General features: G+C 42.7%; 1 protein-coding gene across 2 annotated transcripts in view; it reads right to left on the bottom strand.

Moving 5' to 3' along the window:
- Window positions 1-21,822, bottom strand: part of csmd2 (CUB and Sushi multiple domains 2) — a 148,775-nt gene that overhangs the window by 17,203 nt on the left and 109,750 nt on the right. For both annotated transcript variants that reach the window (XM_058046312.1, XM_058046313.1), the window contains 20 exons: window positions 21,507-21,611; window positions 21,168-21,286; window positions 19,928-19,997; window positions 18,714-18,830; window positions 17,991-18,200; window positions 16,992-17,180; window positions 15,572-15,749; window positions 14,669-14,814; window positions 14,520-14,600; window positions 14,103-14,216; window positions 9,125-9,313; window positions 8,139-8,285; window positions 6,406-6,594; window positions 5,637-5,822; window positions 5,377-5,571; window positions 5,131-5,304; window positions 4,856-5,029; window positions 4,469-4,642; window positions 1,164-1,352; window positions 865-1,038 (listed from right to left, as the gene is read on the bottom strand). In XM_058046312.1, coding sequence (XP_057902295.1) covers window positions 865-1,038; window positions 1,164-1,352; window positions 4,469-4,642; window positions 4,856-5,029; window positions 5,131-5,304; window positions 5,377-5,571; window positions 5,637-5,822; window positions 6,406-6,594; window positions 8,139-8,285; window positions 9,125-9,313; window positions 14,103-14,216; window positions 14,520-14,600; window positions 14,669-14,814; window positions 15,572-15,749; window positions 16,992-17,180; window positions 17,991-18,200; window positions 18,714-18,830; window positions 19,928-19,997; window positions 21,168-21,286; window positions 21,507-21,611 — 3,120 coding nt within the window. The remainder of the gene's footprint in view (window positions 1-864; window positions 1,039-1,163; window positions 1,353-4,468; window positions 4,643-4,855; window positions 5,030-5,130; window positions 5,305-5,376; window positions 5,572-5,636; window positions 5,823-6,405; window positions 6,595-8,138; window positions 8,286-9,124; window positions 9,314-14,102; window positions 14,217-14,519; window positions 14,601-14,668; window positions 14,815-15,571; window positions 15,750-16,991; window positions 17,181-17,990; window positions 18,201-18,713; window positions 18,831-19,927; window positions 19,998-21,167; window positions 21,287-21,506; window positions 21,612-21,822) is intronic.

Raw genomic sequence — 21,822 nt, 5'->3', positions numbered from 1 at the left:
AAGCATAACATCAAATTAAAAGAGCAAAGAAACAAACCCAAGTTTTCCGCAACTTCAGACTTGGCAGAAATGTTTCCTATGATGGATGTTTTCCGATTAGAGGACATTAATGCTGCAGTTGGACCAGGGCCACAAACCCTCCTCCTAAATGAGCCTTTCAAAATAAATTTCATTAAGGCTATTTGTTAAACATGCAGGGAACAACCTTGTACCTCATTGAGAAATCCTACTTTTAAAACTACTCTATCGATTTAGTAATAGCACTCATTGCTGCCACATCCTCATTTTCCAATGTTGACTTGGCTCTATGTCATTTTAATGCATGGCTACAAACATTTGACAGTTCTCGATAGAAACGTTGCCCACTTCGAAAATGCAAGTAAAACTGTGGGTTGCTCATGATTGTCGTTAATTGTGACATTAAAACTACAGCATGCAATCAAAATGCCAGTCGCCGTACATTATGCATGTGATCATTAATCTTGGCTGGCGTGTTAGTGGACTTAAATTTCTGTTGGCATTTGGTGAATTTATACACAAGTGTACAAGAGAATGGCTTAAAGGAAAGAGTACGGGGGCTGACGTCTTTTACTGAGCTTCATAAACAAGCTAGGATGTGGGTGTTGCGGCTCCGCTTTCTAATATGAGTGGATTAAAGCAGTTTTATGGAGGATACTTGCTTTGCCCTTGAGGCATGTGGAGCCTCTGCTTTGGTTCACCTGCTTTGACCATTACGTGCTAACATCTGCCCTCAAAACTTATTTTCTGGCTTCATATTTGAATGAATGATGTTATATGACTCATTCCACTTTTATAATCAAGCGTGGCAACTTATTCTTCCGAAGTTGGTCAGATTGGGAGTACCAGAGCAGTGTGGCGGTGAGCCGCTCCATTGCGCATCCAGCTGGCACATGCGCGTCGTGTTGCCAATGATGGTACGCTGGCCGATGCAACTGTAGCGGATGACCGAGCCCACGGTCCGACGGTCGCCTGAGATCTGGGCGTAGGGAGGTATGCTGGGCCGGTCACACAACACCACTGTCCAATGGAAGCAGAGTGGAGAGAATGAGACCTATTAACGTGGGATGCATTTAAAGTGAATGGGGAAAAAGTAACAATCAGCGAGGCTGGTTGAAAAGCAAAATATCTTTGCTCGTACTCACAAAGGCACTTGGGCAGGGAGCGGTCCCAGGTACCGTCACCTTGACAGGAGATGGAGCTGGTTCCCAGCAGGTAGTAGCCCGGGTTACAGCGGTATGACACAGTGGTCTGGAAGCTGTAGCGATGTGGTCCACTGGTTAAGACCTGCCTGACACTATTTTCCACATGGCCTGGGTCTGTGCAGTTCACAACTGGGGGTGGGGAAAAAAACAGAGTTGAATTGTAGTTTGCGTTCCACCTTGGATTGATCTACCGTTACTCTTCAGACAATATTGGTTGTCTTGACTTTAATCTCTAGCCTTGTTTGCTGGTTTCATCCTCCCTGCATCCATCCATCCATCCATCCATCCATCCAACACAATCACAATTTCAGTCGATGAACAGAAACCGGAAATAAACATTTGCTTCATTAGAGCCAGTCTCCTGCTGGCCGCCATGGTGCAAAGACGTTGATGGATGGAAAAGCTTGAAGGGGAAGGAAGCACCCTGATAGTTTAACTCCAGATGGAGACAGCTTATGAAGGGGTGGGGTTGGAAGTGAGAGCGAGCGGGTTGTGGTGCAGCTCGAGAGGCTGATGGTGTCGAATATATTAAAATTCATGACTGGATGTAAGGCAATTACTTCTGCCGGCACTGATCCATCTTGAGTGTCTCACCCAAGCAGGATTTCACATTGCCTTAACAGTGTCAGAGTACAGTGACTAACATTTGCTGTCTGCAAATGGAAACTAGAATTAAACACACACTGATGCCAGATCTCTAAATGGTTCCCTAAAAAGAGTACCTCCAAAGGAGCCATTATGTCCCACTTTTCCCTGTTTATATTTGCCAGATTCCAAAATGAGCTCATTGTATGCTAATAAGCCAATGAGCTAACCTGCAGCACACCTTCACTTAAGAGTACTTCCACAGTTTCTTGTTCTTTTATAGAGTGCTGACCTGTTGTGTATTACTTAAATCCTAAACAGTAAATCCCCTGCTGTTGGTGGAGGTTACGTTCCACGGCGAGTACTTGAGATGGCCATAAAAATTTAAATTTTTGTCACGAGGCTCGCTCGTCCCTCTCCAAACCCTATTCCTAGCTTGACATTGACGTTGTCCTCCAATTTCAGATCAACATGTAGTGACTGTTGTAATTATGAGATGACATTCAGCTCCAAAACCCTCCCCTTCCACCTCAGCCTGAAGTGTGTGGCCATCAGCTAACATTGTGTGGTACTCTGTTTTTTAATCATGTCTCTGTGAAAATAATGACGGTGCAGTGGGTGAGGAGAGTCAATTTCTTTCACGAAAGGCCGTACATTAGTGAGGAAATGTTTGGTAAGCAGAATCTGCACGGTGTTTAGCTTGAGCTCAGCTCGTATCCTCCCCTTTCTTTACGTTTGTCATCACCGACGAGCACTTTGTGGAGTGTGTAGACCCCGGCACTGTGAATTTCAGTATCCAATAGCTCTTCCCGTGTGTAAACCAGACCCGATATGAGCAATATAATCACTACAAAACTGCAAATCTGGAAGAGACGCACTGCCGTCCTAAATATAGGTCTTCTGTTAATCACACACCATTGTCAATTCTTTATTAACACAAATAAGGCTGATTTTTTTTTTTTTTTATCAAAATAGGCATTTATAACAAAAACCAAGGTTTTATGTAAAAATGTATGCTCAGCGACAGCCGTGGGCACCACCCATGTCGTCAGAATGGTACAATCTTCATCACATGAAATTGATAGTCGAATCAGGTTCATCCGAATGAAATCATCAAATAGTCGTTTCAAATATACATCATTTTTTACAGACTCAGAGTGAATGAGACGCAGAAAAAACAACATTGACGGAGACTGCTGAATCGCAACTATGCAGAGATCCACTATAGACACAAATAACTCAATTAACCCTACCCGAATCAGTGCCAATGGTTTATCTGTTTCAGACATGCTTGACGAATTACGAGGAATATCACTTCCACAAGTTAACATGTCGGAAATGGGTAGGAAGAAGTAGAGTTTATTTAATTCTACCCCTTCTCTGTGTCTCAGCAATTTACTTTGTTCACAACGGGGATGCAAATGGATGAAAAAATAAGTAATTTATCTGTTTCACTTAAAAACCCCGTCCAGTTGTACCTCCTCTTGAGCCCCTGCCAAGTAATGGCCTTGTAAGTGGCACATTTTTCTCGTCTCGTGTCGCCTTTTTATTAATGAAAGACAAATAAACATGAGTCGCCCAAAGGCAGGCGCTGTAGCTGTGACTCAAATTGGTTGTGATTTGTGAGCGCTCGACACGTTATGGATTGAGGCCATAGACTATTTTAGCCAGCGGAAATCATTATCTTTGTTTAACTGACTCCTGCTCCACCTCTTTGAAAAGAAAAAGCTAAGAGTTGAAGATGGAGAGGCGAGGCGAGACAAATGATCACACAGCAAGCGTGTGGTGGGTTTGCCTAAAACAATGTACCTGTGATGCTAATTAAGGTGATGAATCTCATTTAAAAATTTACATTTACATCTCTAATACTTGTGGCTCACAGTGCCATGCAGTTCCAATGCTTACATGATCTACATAATTCATGTGTACAGTAAAACTCCACTGCAGAAGCAATCCACAGGTGTTTGACCTCGCCAGTCTATTCATTAACATCCAAAAACATATTTTCAATCATGATATAAAACACATGTAGTTATTAAACTAATTAAGGTCCTTCATTGAGTCAGTTATATTCCAAGTCTTTCTCACCAGAAATTCACAGAGATCGAAAAAAAACAAACAAAAACAAACTACTCATATTGAATGACTGAAGAGCATCAATTCTATAAAGTAAAAACTAATTTATCTCAAGGATGCTGTGAATGTTTCTCTCACAGGTGAACCTTGAGGGTGAGCTAGCTTCGATAAGTACGTTACACAGAAACTCATTTGACCATTTGGTCATTTAATTAATCATTCTTCTTCTATTTGCCGTCTCAATTCAATTCCTCGTCATTGGCATCATTTCAATGATTTCCCCCAGTGGGTGTTAGGATCATCAGTGGTTACTCTACAAGATATGACTCTGAATTGCACTAGAGTTGATTTAATAACAACCCATAACAAATAAAAAAAAAACAACCCCCAAGGCCATATACTCATGTGAATTACATACAGTGTATATGCATCTAAATTAGCTGCAATGTCATAATCATCACCTACATGGGTCTCTGATATAGTCATCTAGCATTTTCAATTGTACTCTTTATCCTTCCATTCACTGATATTCGCATCCAGATATAGGACTGTGCAAAGCACTTCGTAGTAGACATGTCACTTACTTTTACAGCGAGGCAGAGCGCTACTCCACTGCCCGTTAGCCTGGCATGTGGACTTAACGGGCCCCAGGAGAACATATCCAGTATTGCAGATAAAATGGACCACATCATTTAAGCTGAACTGGGATCCTTGGGTCATACCAAAGGTGGGGTTACCGGGGTGACCGCATGTGATAGCTGGGAGGAGGAAAACAACACTTAATGGTGGTTAAAACACTTAAAGGGGCCATATTAAAACACTTCCTCAGTGGCAAAATACCCCGAGGGTCAATGCAGCACACCTATAGTCCTCTTTTGACAGCCCTATTCAGAGTTTTGCAGAGGAGCCCAATCAAGGGACCCAAATATGTGTCAACTATTACAAGATTCCTCACTTTAACAAGTACTTACGGACACAGACGGGGGTTTGCCCTGACCAGCGGTGATCCTGTTCACAGATCCTCACAGACACCCCGATGAGGCGAAATCCTGGGTTACATTGGTATACAACACTACCTCTATAGTTGTAGTTCTCCCCATTGATCTGCCCGTTCACAATGGGCTCAGGGGTGCCGCAATGGCCAGCTTTGGAAAAAGAAAATAATCTGACTCAATACATGGCATGTAGACATGACGTTTTTTAAGAAATTAGCTTTGCACAGCAGCACTTTAGCGAGTGAACTCACCCAGACACTGGACCTGTGTTCCGCTCCAGAGTCCATTGGACATGCACTCTCGCACGCGGGACCCGACTAAAGTGTAGCCTGTATTGCAGGAAAAAATTGCCGTGGCTCCATACACAGTCAGTGTTCCAATCTTGTTGCCGTTTGGTGGCGTTCCAAGGTCACCACAGGAAATGACTGAAATAGGAAAGTGTACTTTTTTTTTTCACAATCCAAACCAAATGATGCTAAAATTGGCTGCTCACTTACTGTCACAGGCTGGTTGGGGATCTGGGTAGTTCCAGGTGCTGTTGGCCTGGCACTGTATGACGCGTTGACCCCTGTAGTAATACCCCGGGTCACATATGAGCATCATAATAGTATCATATTGGTTCTGGGTTCCATAGATTAATCTCCATCGGCCGTGGTCGACTGCAGAGTGTCCGATGTCAGGGCAGGTCACCGCTGTAAGGTCAAATTCATTGTAGCTGAAATGTATTCAATGGAACGGAATTCAGTGAAATACTTACGGACACATCGTGGGGGTGCCTCAATGGGGCTCCAGCGGCCAGATTCTTGACAGACGACTGTAGTGGTGACAGGCCCTGCAAGCCGGAATCCTGGATTGCAGCGGTATGAAGCCCTGGCTCCGAGAGAGAAGTCCTGGCCCATAATGCTGCCATTGACAGGAGGCACTGGCATTCCACAGGATATGACTGACATGGAAGGAGAGGGAGTTAATCAAATGTAGAGTGCATGCTTTATTTATATGTGGCATTCTGTTTTGCTGCCCTTGGTGCTTGCTGGAATTTTTATGCATTTTTTCACCGATTACAAAGGTTCATATATGTACACTCAGGGAAAAAAATAATTAAAATTGACCACTAATTTCTTCAGTTTCTTGTTCATTTTAATGGATGGCACAACTAGAGGTAGCTTTGTTTTGACAAATATAATGATGACCAAAAAAAATTGCTCATTCGTGTTCTTTTCTTCGGCAGTACAATGAAAGTGATTTATTTTCTCCAGATATATAGCTATAGTACAGAACAGCCCTGCTCAAGGCAGCTACTTTTTCTTTTTTTGGTCACCATGCCCCCCTCTACTGCAAGTGAAACTGGTTGTGCAGGTACCCCAGAAGCCCACATGTGTGTATGCAAGCAATTAAAAAGTCAGTTTGCCATAACACACCCTCAATATCACATTGTGATTGTAATTGTAATGCCTTTGCAATGATATTATCTTTCACTCAGTATGCCAAAATGGTGACTGTAATTATATTTTTTGTCTTTTGATTACCTTGACAGAGCGGCACTGGTGCATTCCACTGATAGATCCCCTGTGCGGTCCGTGTACATGTGGCGCTGCTCTGGCCGATAAGTCGGAACCCTTGGTCACAGCTGAAACGCAGAGTGCTTCCCAATTTGGTGCCCGTAAGACTGTGCACTGTGCCGTTTACAGGGTAGCTTGGCGGGCTGCAGTAGGCCGCTAAATAAAATCAAGAAAAAGAGCACAATACAAACGTGTGTACTGATACGGATAAGCATATAATCCCAGCAACAATGCAAGATGTTGCTGAGGGGGTGAAGGCTTAATGCTAAAGAGCCCTGGATTTCCTTTGCATTTGTCCCCACTATGGCTGTCGAGGTAAAGCAGGATATACAGTATATAGGAAATCGGGAAGGATACACAGTAGAGAATTGATTTGGAGTTTGTCAGTGCGTGCTGAGGAAGATCATAAACATGATGGATACATAATCATTGGAGTGCAGTATCTGTTTTTGTTTGTTGGCAAAATTGAAGGCTGCAATAATTGTACATCATTCCAAATGGTGCTAGCAACAAGTCCAAAGAACAAGAGACTCTGGGCATAATATCTTATCTAGTGGAAGTACAAAAAAAGCTCTATCCATTATAGTTAATCAGTATTACCACACCTCATATTTCAGCAACATTTTAATATGGTTTTAAATGGTTGTGGGAAATGTTCAAGGTATACTCTTGCAAGCTACAGTACATGTACCATTCAGATCTGCTTCCTATACGAATTCTAGGCACATTCTATGTTCAAATTCAGTGATTTTACATGGTGAGGCCTTCTCCTGTCAGTCACCCTGAATGACGTCTCGGGAGCTTATTTCAACTCTTCACTTCAATCAGTGTCAAACTCATTTGCCTCCCTTTCTGTCCTCCTCGTACCTTCCTTCTCGTTTGCCTCTTAGAAGACGTCTTGTCTCATTGCAATCAACCTTGCTGCTCAAAGGATGCAGATCGACGTAGGCAGGTGAAGCGGACAGGAATAGGCAATAAGGAGCCGAGAGCCACAAAAGGTAGATATTTCAAGCCAAAGGAGATAGCAGAGAAGATAGTGGCAGGTGCATTGTGCCACGCAATGAAAGGTGGGACGGAAGGAATGGAGGCCATGATTGGATGGAGAAAATTGATTGACAAAGAACACACAGCAAATTTGCTTGTGCCATCTGTTCCCCCATCACCATGAGGTACTACCGTGTTGACCATTGCATATTGCAGGTTCTCTGCAATCAATCTATCCATCTGCCATGTAGCCTCCTACGGCATAATCAATCATTGCTGAGGATAATGTAAAATACGCAGCAAGGAAAGAAAAGGCCAGATGAATGGCAGGACATCCAGGGGGGAAATAATTAGTTAATTTGGCTGAGTTGTGTTGATAAAGAGCTAGGGGAGCCTTTTAAATATTTACAAAGTCATAATTCATAGCCGGTTGTACAGGTGGCGCTCAGCAAAACAATACTGAAGAAGAGTTTGAGAAACACTGACTCCCAGGCTGCATATTGCATCTCAGCCTGATAGGTTGTCATGGAGATGGGGCATATTTCCAGCTGCTGTGATGCAGTTGGATAACAAAGTGATGGAGGAATAATATACTCCAGATACAATCACATAAACAGCAGAGTGACAAATCCATATATGATTTTTATCCTTTGCCAAAAGGAACACAGGGACACAACCTTGCGTTATTAAAAAAAATAAAAAAAGGTATTTGTTACCTGAGTAGCGTATACGGAAGCCTTTGTGACTGGTCGTGTGGTCGAAGGACCAGTGCAGGTAGACTTTGTTACTGGAACTGGTGATGCTGAGTGGGCTGGAGTAGTTACCACTGAGAGTAATCAGGAGAGGACTCTGTCTTGATGGGCCTGAATAAAGAAACAAATGTTGAGTCGAAGAAGTACGTATATCTTCTTAAAGAAGAATAATCTAGAAATGTCACAGCACATGTTGGAATTCATGTTTCCCCCAATATAACCATAGCTCCCCAGTGATGACAGCACTCGTGCAGCTCGTGGATGGCAGCTCGTGAATAGATTCATATGGACAGCAAAGGTTAGGTCTCGTTTCTATAGTATTGAGAACATATAAAGTAATACAAAACCATTGTTGAAATGTGAAGGGCATGCTTACTTTTGGGAGATATTTTAGGTTCAGTTTGATGGCTTTTTTTTTTTTTAATGCCATTGTCAAAGGTCCCCAATTAGCCTCCCGGTGCTGTCCCATTTTTTCATCACTACGACAGTACTTTAGGTACTATTTTACTACATTTTTGTGAATGTTTCCGCAATTTGAACAGCTTCAATCTTGAAAAGTGCTAATTTAGCCCGGTTATGTATATTTTGGAGAGAGTCTGCTTGTAGTTTCACTTTGAATCGAATCTAAATATACTCTTTTCTTAAATGAGGTCCATAATTGGTTAGGCAGCCCCAAGGTTAGTGAATGCCTGCTTCCTTTCTCGCAGTAAAAGAGAAATAAATAAATAAAATGCACTAATCAGCAACTCTAGCATATACGACCACCATTTACTCTAAGAAGCCTGCCAGCGTTGCTGACTGCGCCTGTAATTACGCGCAAATGCACAAAGCAGATGTAAATGTTCTGTCACCGCAAAGGCAAGACGGTGTGTGGCTCTCCAGTTCATTTTATCCTTTGAGCGTGTTGCTAATTGCTATTTGGTAAACACAGACTAAAAATGTAAACTCACCATCAAAGATCTCAAGCTCATCAAATTGACGGCTCGTCTGGAAGTGCTCAATGGTGAAAGTGACATTGTATCCCGCTTCCACTTTCACCACCCAGGAGCATGACTCAAAGTGAGGGAAGCCGGTGCCCGGTGACTGGCTCATGATGACACCTGTGGACGCCGTCAGTATCTCATTCATGGGACACGTCACTGCCGAGTCAAATAAGAAGGGTACAACAAAAATAAAATTGTCAGCAGCGACACAGTGATAGTTTTTGGCATGAACACATGAGGTTTATTAATTGTAGATTCTTGACCTGACCCTGCAGCGCAACATTCAGTTGGGAAGACCCATATTATTGTAAGCATGTGCCACTCCAGACTTGACTATGCTAAATCAGTCCTCGAATATGTTCCATTACTAATGAAGGGCCTTGAGCATAAATCTTTTCTCTTTGGCCACTGTCCGCGTGTGACAGATGTCAATTCACACTTGCCTGGAAGTCACATTTGCTGCATGTGCAAGGGCGAGGTCATTAATTTGGGGGCAATGAGCCCTCTTGGTGCCTGTGGACCTGCTTCAGCCCATGTGTGTGGCCTGTTTTCCCTTCTGTTTGCATTCTAATATAGAAAAAGGTTATAAAGTCAGTGGGGGCAGAAAAATGGCGAAGTGCCCCGGTTAAACTGCGTTTACAAATGATTATGAGTGTTTGCTGTCATCATGCTTGGCGTGCAAACTAAGTGGGATTTATTGCCTGAGGAAATCTCACAATGTCAGGTGTGTCGCTCGCTGAATTGCAAATGCCCTTCCAGTGTATTGTTGAATACGTTTAACATGGTTTCCTGCAATTCAATTTATGCTCAATAGTCTCAAATCCAAGGGTGAGCATCTCGAGCAAGAGAATGACATGGGGATTACCATAAATTATGCAAATGGTTAATATCTGTATGTTTGATATCAGCAACCAGTGATATGTATAAAACATGATGGAAATCCATGTGTACAAACTATAGGAATTTTCTGCACATCCCCTGTGCATGTCTGCACATCTCAAAAGCTCTGTGGGGGGAAAGGCGTGTTGATTGGGATTTAGCATATCAGCTTCTTCCAACTCATCGAAGACATGCAATCACATGCATTTAAACCAAACACACTGATAGCATGTTGATAAGAACCCGCCTGGTCTATCCAGCCCCACGTTCTACAGGTTCAAACCAGGGTCCATAGATTGTGAGTGGAGAGTGCTAGCCATCAAGCTAAAACCCTGACGCTTGCCATCCAGCTGCAACAGTTACACATGCAAACCAACAGGTGGCGCGAGTTTTCCCCAAGTGAGTCGTAGCTTTTCTGTCTGTCACACACACACACAATCAGGAGCAAAGTAAGCAAACATAAAATGAGGCAATATGAATGTGATTTCTACCAGTCGTCAGATGCTTTTCTAATATTCAGGTCAATATGGTATTTACTCCCTGTAGAAAATACATGCCAGAGGTTTTTAGAACAGCATGTTCTGCTATTGAATATGTGTTTGCTGTTGAACAAGTAAATGCAAATAAACATTGAGTCTGACACTCTCGTTTCATTTTCCATGCATAGAGACATGGATTATTATTTAGTATTTTATTCTTTCAGCCACCAGGGTGCAAATCCCCATTGGAGACAAATAGGGTAGAAAACATTGCATTGACCTAGACAGGTACAGAAGGGGGCAAAATCACAGCGCATATTTTGTCTATTTCCTATTATATTTGTGAGATAGATGCAATAAGATTATGTGCATATGTGAAACACCACAGGGACGTCGTAGTAATCTTTGCTGATCCAAAATAACAAATTCTAAGAGGGCATCGATACCCACACGCGTTGAAAAAGGCTTAAACGCATCACTGACAGCTGAAGTGATTTAATCCTGGGAGTAGCACATAAAATATAAGAGTGGAGTTCATTAAATGATCAATTCTTTGAAGGGGAGATGAGTGCTGTCAGTGACCTTTCAAAACTGCCTTGTGCCTGTCATGACGGAAAAAGAAAAAAACAGGCTGGGGGGCTCTTATCTATAGCCCGCTACTTATTAAACTGACCCACTTTGAGATGAAGCGTGGTTGTGTTTGGCTGTAAACAAACGGGCACGAGGGGACAAATCTGACAGGCGAAGAAAGAGGCTTCCACACGCGAGGTGCGATCAGTGCTGATAGGCCTCAAAATGAAATCTGCCTTTTAATGAGGCAAGCGAGGGAGTAAACAGGGACGTTCGAGACAGGCCTTCTCACATGAGCATATGGTGTGTGTAATATTCATTCATCTATGCTTTCAGGTGGTATAAGTTAGGTGGTCTGAGTTAATAAACTCTGCTTCTTCCTTCTTCTCTTCGGACATGTCGAAGTGTAAACATGGAATGGCTGTCATTGTAACAAAATATATAAAAGTGTTACCATTTTTAGCATCATTATTGCTCAAATTCAAGGATTGCTTCAAGTAAGCAAACAATGCGGATTGTTTATAGGCCAGACAATGGCGGCATGGAGCTCGCATAAATCCGGGATACATCAAGCCTTATACCGTTGCAGTGTTCTACTTGCCTTTGCGGGAATTTAATTAGCATAAGCTGAGGGGTGATAAGGAGCTGATTGAAGGGGACGGACCACTACATAAGTATTAGCGTGGATCAGGACGTAACAACTCTGAAAAGTCAGGGATGACAATGACGATGTGAATAAGGGGCAGCTGTAATCCTTTCTCTGGGACTTAAAGTAAGGGGGCATGGTGAGGAAAAAAAGTATGCAAGATAAAAAGCAGCCAGATAGAAAGGCAAACACAGGGGGTGCAGGAAGAACTATAGCTGGGAAACAAATGTGAAGGACAGGTTTTAGGCAGCCAAGCTGTCTAGGGGGGAGTTTGTTTGGATCACCAGAGCCCATTTGTGTTCCATTAATGCATTCACACACGGAACACATTGTGCTGATGCCACGTCTTTGTGCGTATGAGATGTTTGGATGTCCCTAGTCCAAAACGGCCCTACACGATCAAACACGGGGCAGATTGAACATTGCGCAAAGTGTCTGCTTGAATGGCGGCAAATGTGAGCGATGGAAAATCCACTCATGTCTGGCAACAAGTCTCTGGATGTGATACAAAGGAAAGGATGTGTGTGATTGTAGCAATATAGCAAGGCAGTGTGTGTTGATAAGACACATAAACAAATGTTGTGATTGAAACCACCTCCTATAGAAGGCTGACAGGTGGGGGTGTTACATAAGAAGAGTGTGATGCTGGTGAGTCAGTGAAGAGGGGAGGAGTGCAGTCAGAGGCAATGCAGAGGATGAGAGAGGATACTGGCGCCGAGGGGCAAACAGCACTGCAGAACAGGCTGGAGGCTCTGGCACCGCTCTCTAGGAGACCACCGCAGTGACACCATCCACTATTTTCTAAGCCAGATGAATGGCAGAGCGCCGTGAGTGTGTTTGCACATTTATAGTGCAACATACATGTGTGTTTATGTGCAGGGGCAGTTAGATGCGCAAGAAGGGTTGTGCTCTATATGAGAGCCAGAAGCGGTGATTTGATAGGTGCAGCTGCAGCCAGAATGTCCTGTGCATTTCAATGAGCCGTGCATTCCAACCTCAGTCTCTCCTTGTCCTCCCCTTGCTCGCCTCAGCACTAAACTCTTCTCCTGTTCTCAATCGTCGTCCTTCGGCTCAGTAAAGCCTCTCCTTCCTGTTTCACCTCTGGTCAAACATACTTTTGCTCAAAACAAAACTCTCCAGAAAAGCAGATTCAATTAGGAAGAGCTAGTCCATACAGACCCCTCGCTCTGTTCTTTTTCACCTCTGTCCTGCAACTTTCTGTCTCAAAGCACAGTGGAGACAGAGAAACATCTGACACCGAGTCCTGGTGCTGTTTGGGGTTTATTCCTTTGAGGGTGTTTTTCCTTGCCTCCCTATGAAGTGACCTAGAAAGTGTCAAGCTAGTGTGGCAACCTCAGATGGTTTGTAGTATTTCATAGCACAAAAGCATCCTTATAGACATTTTTTCCTTACCTCTATGGGCAAAGCACCAAAGCGCCTCTGAAGTGACCTAAGAAGTGCCAAGCAAGGATTGGATCTTAAATCTGCACCTTCTCTCAGCATGTATTCCTCCATCGCTTTGTGGCCTGTGTTTCTATCGAAGCATCACCGACACTGTTGTCGGACACTTTTTCAGCCATGAACTGTTAATGCAATTTTTGGTATAAATGCTAATCATTATTTCAGCTCTAGTCCTCTAGTCTAGACCAGGATGTCACCCGCTGTGTGCCCATGTCAGTATTGTCAAAACAAAAAGAAATCCCCTTTTCCATCTGTCTTGAGCTGAACATATTGTTTCCTTTTCTACTGTCAGTCACTCATGACAGAGATTTTCATTAAACTATTTACATATTTTCCCTATTTAGCACTGCACTCGATACGCTAACCCACCATGTGAGACACAAAATAACAAGGTGTGCAATGAATGTGTACAGAAGCACAATAATATCTGGAAAAATATGCTTTCATAATATTTTTAAGAGTGAAACAGTGGGACCCCTCTGTGCACTCGCTTTCTCTCGCCCGGAGGAGCACAACATTCAGCATGATAACCGAGCATGTCGGTAACGGTGCACCCATTAGGTCCATAGGGAGGATGATTCTCAACACAAAGAGAGCAACATAGCAGCCGTTCGTAGTTCTCATGGGAAGCAAGCAGCATCCATGGAGATGAAAAGCTCCAGCAAACTGATATGGAGCTGTTGTACTATATGGCCGCAGGCTGGTGCAGCACCCATGGGAGTCAGAAATGTGGCCCAGCTGGTAGGAGTGCACAAATACACCAGTAGTATAGGAGAAAAATAAAGAAACTTTTTTTTTTTTTAATTCAAAATTGTGCACACAACAGTATGTTGTGGAGCAATTTACCTAAAGACAATATGTCAGCATATTTAAGGCAAGGTGCAAATCATTTGATATCTGATTCACTCACCATCACATGAGGGTGGAGGCCCCTCGAACTCCAAATAGGTCCCCAAGCGACACGTGAGAATGTCATTGCCGCTGAGATGGTAGCCAGGGAAGCACCTATAGCGTACTATGTCACCTAGACAGAGAGAAAGTTCGGGGATAATGGCTACCCTGACAGATTAACAACATAATCACAGGACAAAACGTCCAATCAGTAAAGCATCTTTAGTCAGGGCACAAACAGCATATGGTTCACAGAAAATAAAACGTTCAGCGTTTAGAAAAGGGTGATCATTAAGCTTTTTGGGATGGAACACGGTGTCAGCGTCACTGGCTTTTGGATGGGGAATAATAGACTCTTGCATAGTTGTGTCAATATTTCCCAACTTTCAATGAATATGACCTTGTATGTGTGCATGTAATAAATATCCAGCCATACCTATTTTAAACTCTTTGCTTGCCATCAGGATCTCTGCATTTGGAATGATGGTCGGAGGCAGACAGAACTGAAGCCTGTAAGCTTTATTGACAAGAAAAAAAAAGTCAGGAATAAAAACCGGGCATTAGGACAGCCAAAGATGGACCTACCTTGATAGTCAATGCGAAACAATCCACCTTTCTCTGTGTTACTTCGGAAACGGATCAACACCTGATTGGATGTGCTGCTGGGAGGTTCGTTGGGCTCACCATCGGTGAACACACCAAGCTTCCTTGCTGTTTCTTGTGGACCATCCCTGATTAGAACAACGCATTGACATCAAGACTGATATATTCTAAAATGAAGCAACATTGCATCTAAGCATGGATTGGCTGATCTGGACCGGACTGTTTCTAATAACTAGCATCCGATGGGAATGTCGTTAGAAGCCTAGTCTGAGATGTCCCCTGGCATGGGCATGGCCGATTAAGTCAGCTCCCCGAATTATACCACAACCATTCATCTTAAAAACCATCTGTCTTTGGCTGTCAGAGTGGGCATGGGAGATTACAAGCGGCTCTGGAAATGGCTGGCTGGGGACCGCTGCCTGACTGCACTCCGGCCAAGCTGCCATTACTGGGACCATTTCCTTGGCTCAGTAGTTCAGTGGCTAGATACACAGAGGTGCTAAGTTGAAACTGGGGGAACATGATAGTCCACATTTTGGCGCTCAGGGACTTTGCTGGGAAAGATCAAGCCAGTAGGGGACATTTATCTGCTGTAGAAAAATAGCATCTTTTTCGCTCTTTACCACAGCTTTCTGACATGAAATCAGCTGATGTAAAATGTGCACAATAAAACACTCATCATTTACTATGTCTGCAAAGAATAGAGGACACCACAATGCATTTAGACTTTCATAAGGTAATTGTGCCATGTTTGCTGATTTTCGAAGCCTGCGTTGGGGAGAGTGGCTCAACAAGAACTCACAAGTCTTTAGTTGCATATATGGTCGTGTCAGTCATGCATTAAAAGGTGATGATAGTATATATCCAAACAAGTCAATTCCTTACCAGACCGTAATAAAATCATGGGGCCCATGAACATGAAGCAAGGTAAAGTTGAGCTTGATGCCAAAGCCAGGAGCCACAGTGATCAACCAGGAGCAGTCAGCCGAGTTCAGGTATTCTTCTGGGTAACGTGGAGAGAAGATGGTTCCGTTGTCCGATGTGATGTTTCCACCGCAAGGCACTGAAGGAAGAACCAAGCAAGAGGGAGATCATGCAGTATGCATCAGTGTGCCAGATTGTTTGACTATATGTGTTCTGTGTTTAGTAGATGGGAGTTGATGTCTCTCACTAAAGATCTGAAGCTATACTAGAGCAGCAACTACAAAGGGAGAGAGTCAATGGAACCTACACCCATCAAGCAGTGGCAGCTGCTGGTCTTTGAAACAGGGGAAGCCTGTTGGGGTGTGGCAGTCATTTAATATGATGTCCGCTGCCATCATAGCTGGATGAACTAGCAAGGTACTCCTTCCACAACGGTAATATGATTTAATAAACCATGCACTGAAGGTTTAATAAACCAATGAATTAAAAAAAAAAAATCAAGGTCTGCGAGCTTCCATGTAGTGAAGCTAGAGCTTCAATGCAGATTTACCATGGTAAAGAGAGGTCAAACTCACCCAACAGCAGATTCGTGTTCTACATACTCACAAAATTAAGTGTATTCTAGCGTACTTTTAATGTCGTTTAAAGTCCACACATTTAACAAAGTCATACTGACCACTTTCTTTATTAAATTTAGAGGTGGAATGCAGTTTCCCTTGTAGTATGTGTCACTCAATCCCCATGGATTTAAATATTTCTCAATTTACAGTTACAAAACCTAACATTCCTGCAGGCGTGAAAAGCTCATATTCACTGAGATGCTGCAGGAGAACCGTGAAGAAGGATTGTAATCACAGTCGTTTAGACGGCGCAAACAGTTCAGATTAACGACCCACCCTCGGACGCCTATGTGTATACAATCATTCCCAAAGCCGAGATTGCTTTTTCATGCGTTTCTCACAGGCACGGTGGGTAGTGCGTCCGTGTGTGTGTGTTCATATCATACAGCTACCTGATGTGTAACAGGAGAGAGCCATCAGCCAACGTCTCACCTGTCAGATGAGCTTCTGATCAGACTGATTAAATGCTCGACACTTCATAGAATCTGTTGTCACTAGCTTGCGGCTTGCTCAATGCCTACAGTCAGAGTGTGTGGACTTGAAATCCCCATTGTTATATTTTTCTAGCAATCCTAAGACAATCAGAGGCAAAAGTCATGTGGAAATATGGGTCAATGACAAGGACCTCTTAGCATTATTGAATTCGTCATTTCAGAGCGGGTGACTTGCACCATGAAAGCAGTACTTAATGATTCTCTCTAATTGCAATGCATTGCATCATTATGTACATAGTGAAAAAAACAACAGCATATGTGACCTACCTTCACAGCGAGGGAAAGGACGATCCCAATTGCGTGTTGTTCCATGTTCACATGTCAGGATGGAATGTCCCACAAGCTTGTATCCAGGCAGACACTCAAAGGATATGGACTGGCCTACGTTGTAGCCAGCACCTACTACCACCCCATAGTGGAAAGGCTCTGGATCAGGGCACTCTTGTAGTTCATAAGCTGAGGGAAACGCATCCAATCACATTGAACAAAATGGTTAATGTTTGTATTTTGTAACTCATGTTTTTTGTTGTTTTTTTCTGCAGAAAATAGCAGCACGATGGTGGACACCTTAGGAAAGCACTGTATCTTTGACTTGAGTCATCACAAGTAGCCAGAGTGAACAACACCCCCTTTGGATACAAAAGTGGAGCACGCTTTGAGCCAGGTTGTATGTAAATACGAGTGAAGAAATTGATTTCTATGGATCACAGATTCCCTATTGTAGGAGATAACTCATGCAAATTCTTCAAAGGGGGGTATTTGCAAATACAATCTTTGATTTATATGCTAATATGCACATATAATTATGTAAATATGTGCTGCTATTTTTCGATTTTGCCAATATGTTTGTGGAATGACAGAAAAATATATAGACTTGGTGCCTGTAGCAAGGACAATGTATTGCTTTCATCCAGAGGAATTTGCAAAACAACTTCCTAAGTGACTGACACTTTTTTAAAGAGCTATAATGCACATATCATGTTAAAGTTGTTAAATGAAGATGAGAGGCAAGATATCATGCATCATTATGTCTTTACGAGTTATTATTCATTGCCACGTCTTTCCAGACAAAAAGCTCAACTGCACTAAAAGTAATTATGAGTTATATCAAGCTTTGCAGCAGAAATTAACTCTGAATATTCAGAGCCAAGTCAGTTCCACAATTAGCAATGTAATTCTGATGATTATGCCAATTATAATATCAACCGCATATTAAATGAGACAGTTCTAAATTAAATCGCAAAAGTAAAACGTTGGGTGTCTTACCTTGATACTCAAACCTAAACCCTGGTTTGTTCTGTGAATGGTCGCTATGGAAATAGACTGTAGTCTCATGCGAGGTGGTGAGAAGCGAGGAAGGGACATCCTGTCCACTGAATCGGCCAATGACGGCACTCGTGTCCAGTGGCCCGTTGCGTATTTCGAGGAAATCGTGATTAGCTTCGGTGGAGAAATTGAGAAATTGTATGTGGGCTCCTGCCAAAAAGAGAAAACATCTTACCACTCCTTTTCTCATTGTTGAAGAGTTCCAGTGACCAATCCTTAGCATGTAAATATATTTTGCAAGTGTGCAAAAATCACAGTATAGGTGCAGAAAGAATGCTGCAACGCTTACTCAGCATCAACAATATTATTAACTACTCAATTATTGACAAAATCTCCTGCACACAGAGGGAAGTGCATGACTGGACCTGTGCTATTTGCAGTCAGACACATTTTTAAAAAAGAACCAATTACAGCTTCTGCTCATCATCATTGTCTTGGGGCAATTAGGACAATGGATGTGCATATTACAGTAATGGTCTGTTAAAGGGCCCCCATCGTATTGTGTTTTCCTTAATTTAGAAAGTGTACTCATGAATGAAGCTGTAAAGTAGTCTTCTCTGCAAGAGCTCTGGTGAACTCTTGGATGAATAGTACACACTCCTCAATTTGTCCAATGCTTTGTGTCTCGTGCCATTATTAATAAACGATTCCACTGATTCTTACCATAACCAACTGGCAGGTAGATCCTCCATGTGCAGTCGCTATTACTTGGATAGTTGCCAGGAAAACCCGGGCTGAGTATCATTCCTTCCATCTCCTCCCGGATTCCTCCACACTGGGCTGAGAGAAAGTAGTCCAAAGTAGATGTATGAACACGGGCAAACAATATTGAGGAACAGGCCAGGGATAACGTAAACAGTCTATATAGCAGTTGCTGCACCCCTCTAGAATGTGAAATGTAACTTTTGTGCAACTCTGATTGTGCTATGTGAGTGTCAAAAAGGCCCATGTTATTTGACTGAATCTAAAAGGTGTAATAACACAGATACATACACCAGTTAGTCTTTACTTTGTCAATAGGATGACATTAAAGAACACATTTTTTTTTAATCAAGATGTCAAAGTGGCACATCGTGTATGTCTTCCTATTTGTCAGACTTCTACTTTCATCTTAAACCACCGGTGGATACAATTTCCTTGACTGAAATCCAGGACGAGGACTCAAAATAGTTCAAAATAAAAGTGATGATGGTATCAGGAAAGATGAAAAGAGTGAGAACTCCTGAATTGAAAAAAAACGAGATGAAAGGACACTAAACTGGATGTTAAAAGCATCAGCTGACTTAAGCAGAAAGCAGTGAGAGGTTGTGGAAGGGGGGGTGGGAGAGAAATAAGAAATGCGTGAAAGAAATAGATGAGAAAACCAGCCGACTTAAGACAAACGCAGTCAACACAGAGAGGAAAGGCAGGTGATATAGCGTTATTCTTCTCTCACAGATAAATAATGGCAAGCTTCTTATCTTCTACTCGTATAGAAGATGCTGATGGCGGTGGACATAATGAATCTCAGACACTTCAACCAATCATGGGCTGAGCTGGAACATGTTTGTCAAAGTGCTCTCACTGGATGCATTTGATTAAACAACAAAGAAGTGCACTAATTCAGCGTGTTGGCTTCACTTCTGGGGTAAAAAGAGTATATTGAACTGCACAACCCAGAAGGAGGGAACTTGCCCCCATCAAATTTGAAGCTGCAACTAAAAGCTGATGATGTCATAGTGTCAAGATCAAAAGTATAAAGTACGGTCTTGGCCTTGTCGTGCTTTGAATAATCATCTGGGGAGCAATGAGACAAAAAAATCCCCAAGGAAAAGTTGGCACATGGTGAGAACAAGACCAGAAGGACGGGGGAAAATATGGAGGCAAAAAAATCTTACCAATGCAGAGAGGCGGCGGGTAGTTCCATCGTCGGACAGTTCCGGGCATGCAGGTGATGTGTGAGTTTCCCTTCGAGATGGATGGTGTGCCAACATGTGCAAAGCGGAAGACACAACAAATAAGCCGTGATGCGATTTGGACTCACTCGCATCTGGTGCTCTAATTGTTTCAAGCAGCTGCCCGTTGTCTCCACATGACTTCATGTGGCGACTAAACGACTAAATCTATCTTAAGTGACAAAGATCAATAGAGAAGGGAAATTGTTGCTGGATTAAAATGAAGGAACAATTCAAGACAGCTGCATGTTTATCCTATCCAAATACGGTAAGTAAGAGGTTCAAAGATATTATACTTTTATTGTATCTCCTCAAGGGTCAATCAATACTATAGAAATGAAACTCACACGCATTATTGTCTAAATAACTACCGATATGAGTGAGTATACTTCACAGTGAAAGTGTCCGAACTGTATCCCTTGTGTCACTATTTTGTGTGAGCACCATTGCCTTAATCCTCTTGGACATGGAACTGTTACTGGAATGTTTCCATGATGATACTAAGTAAGGGAAGGGAGTGTCACAGCTGAAATTCACGTTTCCCAAAGTTTCCCATTGCCGGCAGCACTCATGCAGCTGCAGACAATAGCAGAACCACCACCTATCTTGACTTGTGTTGAGATCTTTTATCGGATAATTAAAACTATACGTCCATACAAGCTTCTCCGATCAATCAGCAACTGATCAGTATCGGCCAATGTCCATGAAAGTACGCCTTTCAATGCCGATGACCTGTGGCTTGTACTGTTGTGGCCTGCAGCTTGTGGTGACCTTTGTGTGCAGTGTAGTGTTCTGTTCTAATGTCTTTGGGAGTGCCCCCTCTCAGCTTTTACTTCACACTGTGCAGGTATGAGGCTGCGGACCCAATATGTCTGCCATGTCGAACTTACATGCCATTTATGAGAGTGATTATACAATATTATACACAATATTTCCGACACTGCACTTGCCCATATGAGCATGATAGTCAGAAAGCTAAGCAAATAACCCGAAAAATAACTAGTTGGACTAGACGACCACAGTGGGTTTCTTCCAGCTGCTCTGTCAGTTACCGCCCCGCTACGCATTACCCAAAATGTTTTCCGCTCTGAAATTCCATAACCCTAACAGAGTTCCATGAGACGATGTACTCATAGAAACATAGAAAGTCTCCTTTAAGAAAGCTCTCTCTTTATGATTTTACCTGTAGCGTGTAGCCAGGTTCACACTGAAAGGACACCACATTATTCATCTGAAGACGCTCCCCAACCTTCACGCCATTCATAGGAATGACAGGTTCAGCACAGTTGGTAAGAGACACCGCTGAAGGGATAAAAAATATTGTTTGAGGAAAAAAACCCATGCACCATTAAACATGACATATTTCTCAGCAGAACTTAAATAAAACCTTTTAATGGCAACTTATCACCCTCTAGCCGCTAGCGAAACATAGCCAGCCCTCATAAAAAATGCACAAAGGATTTAATAATTGTCTTTAAGGTGTTGGGGAGTTCCATAAATCATTATTATTATTTGAACTTACTTTTGTATTCCAGCCTGAACCCAGCAGCGGACACGCTAATATCAGAGAAAAAGTGTAGGTAGAGTTGGTTGGAAGTACTGTTGAGGAGAGCTGGAACCGTGGTGCCTTGGGGGAGAAGATTAATAGTAGCGTTTAGTGATGCTATCTCTGGCAAAGGCTGACCATGACTAACTGTGTGAGCTACTGACAAATAGCTATAAGGCTTCCTTCAGAGCATATGCATTTGGTTTGGTTCCCTCTTGCGTTAAAAGGGAGATTAACAAAGATAGCATAAATACAAATTAGCAGAGCAGACAAAAGATTTTTGTGAGGAGAA

The sequence above is a fragment of the Doryrhamphus excisus genome, chromosome 14 (genome assembly GCF_030265055.1).
Source record: "Doryrhamphus excisus isolate RoL2022-K1 chromosome 14, RoL_Dexc_1.0, whole genome shotgun sequence".
NCBI lineage: Eukaryota > Metazoa > Chordata > Actinopteri > Syngnathiformes > Syngnathidae > Doryrhamphus > Doryrhamphus excisus.
Note: the sequence above shows the minus strand (reverse complement) of the source record. Positions and strands in the feature narration are given on the sequence as shown.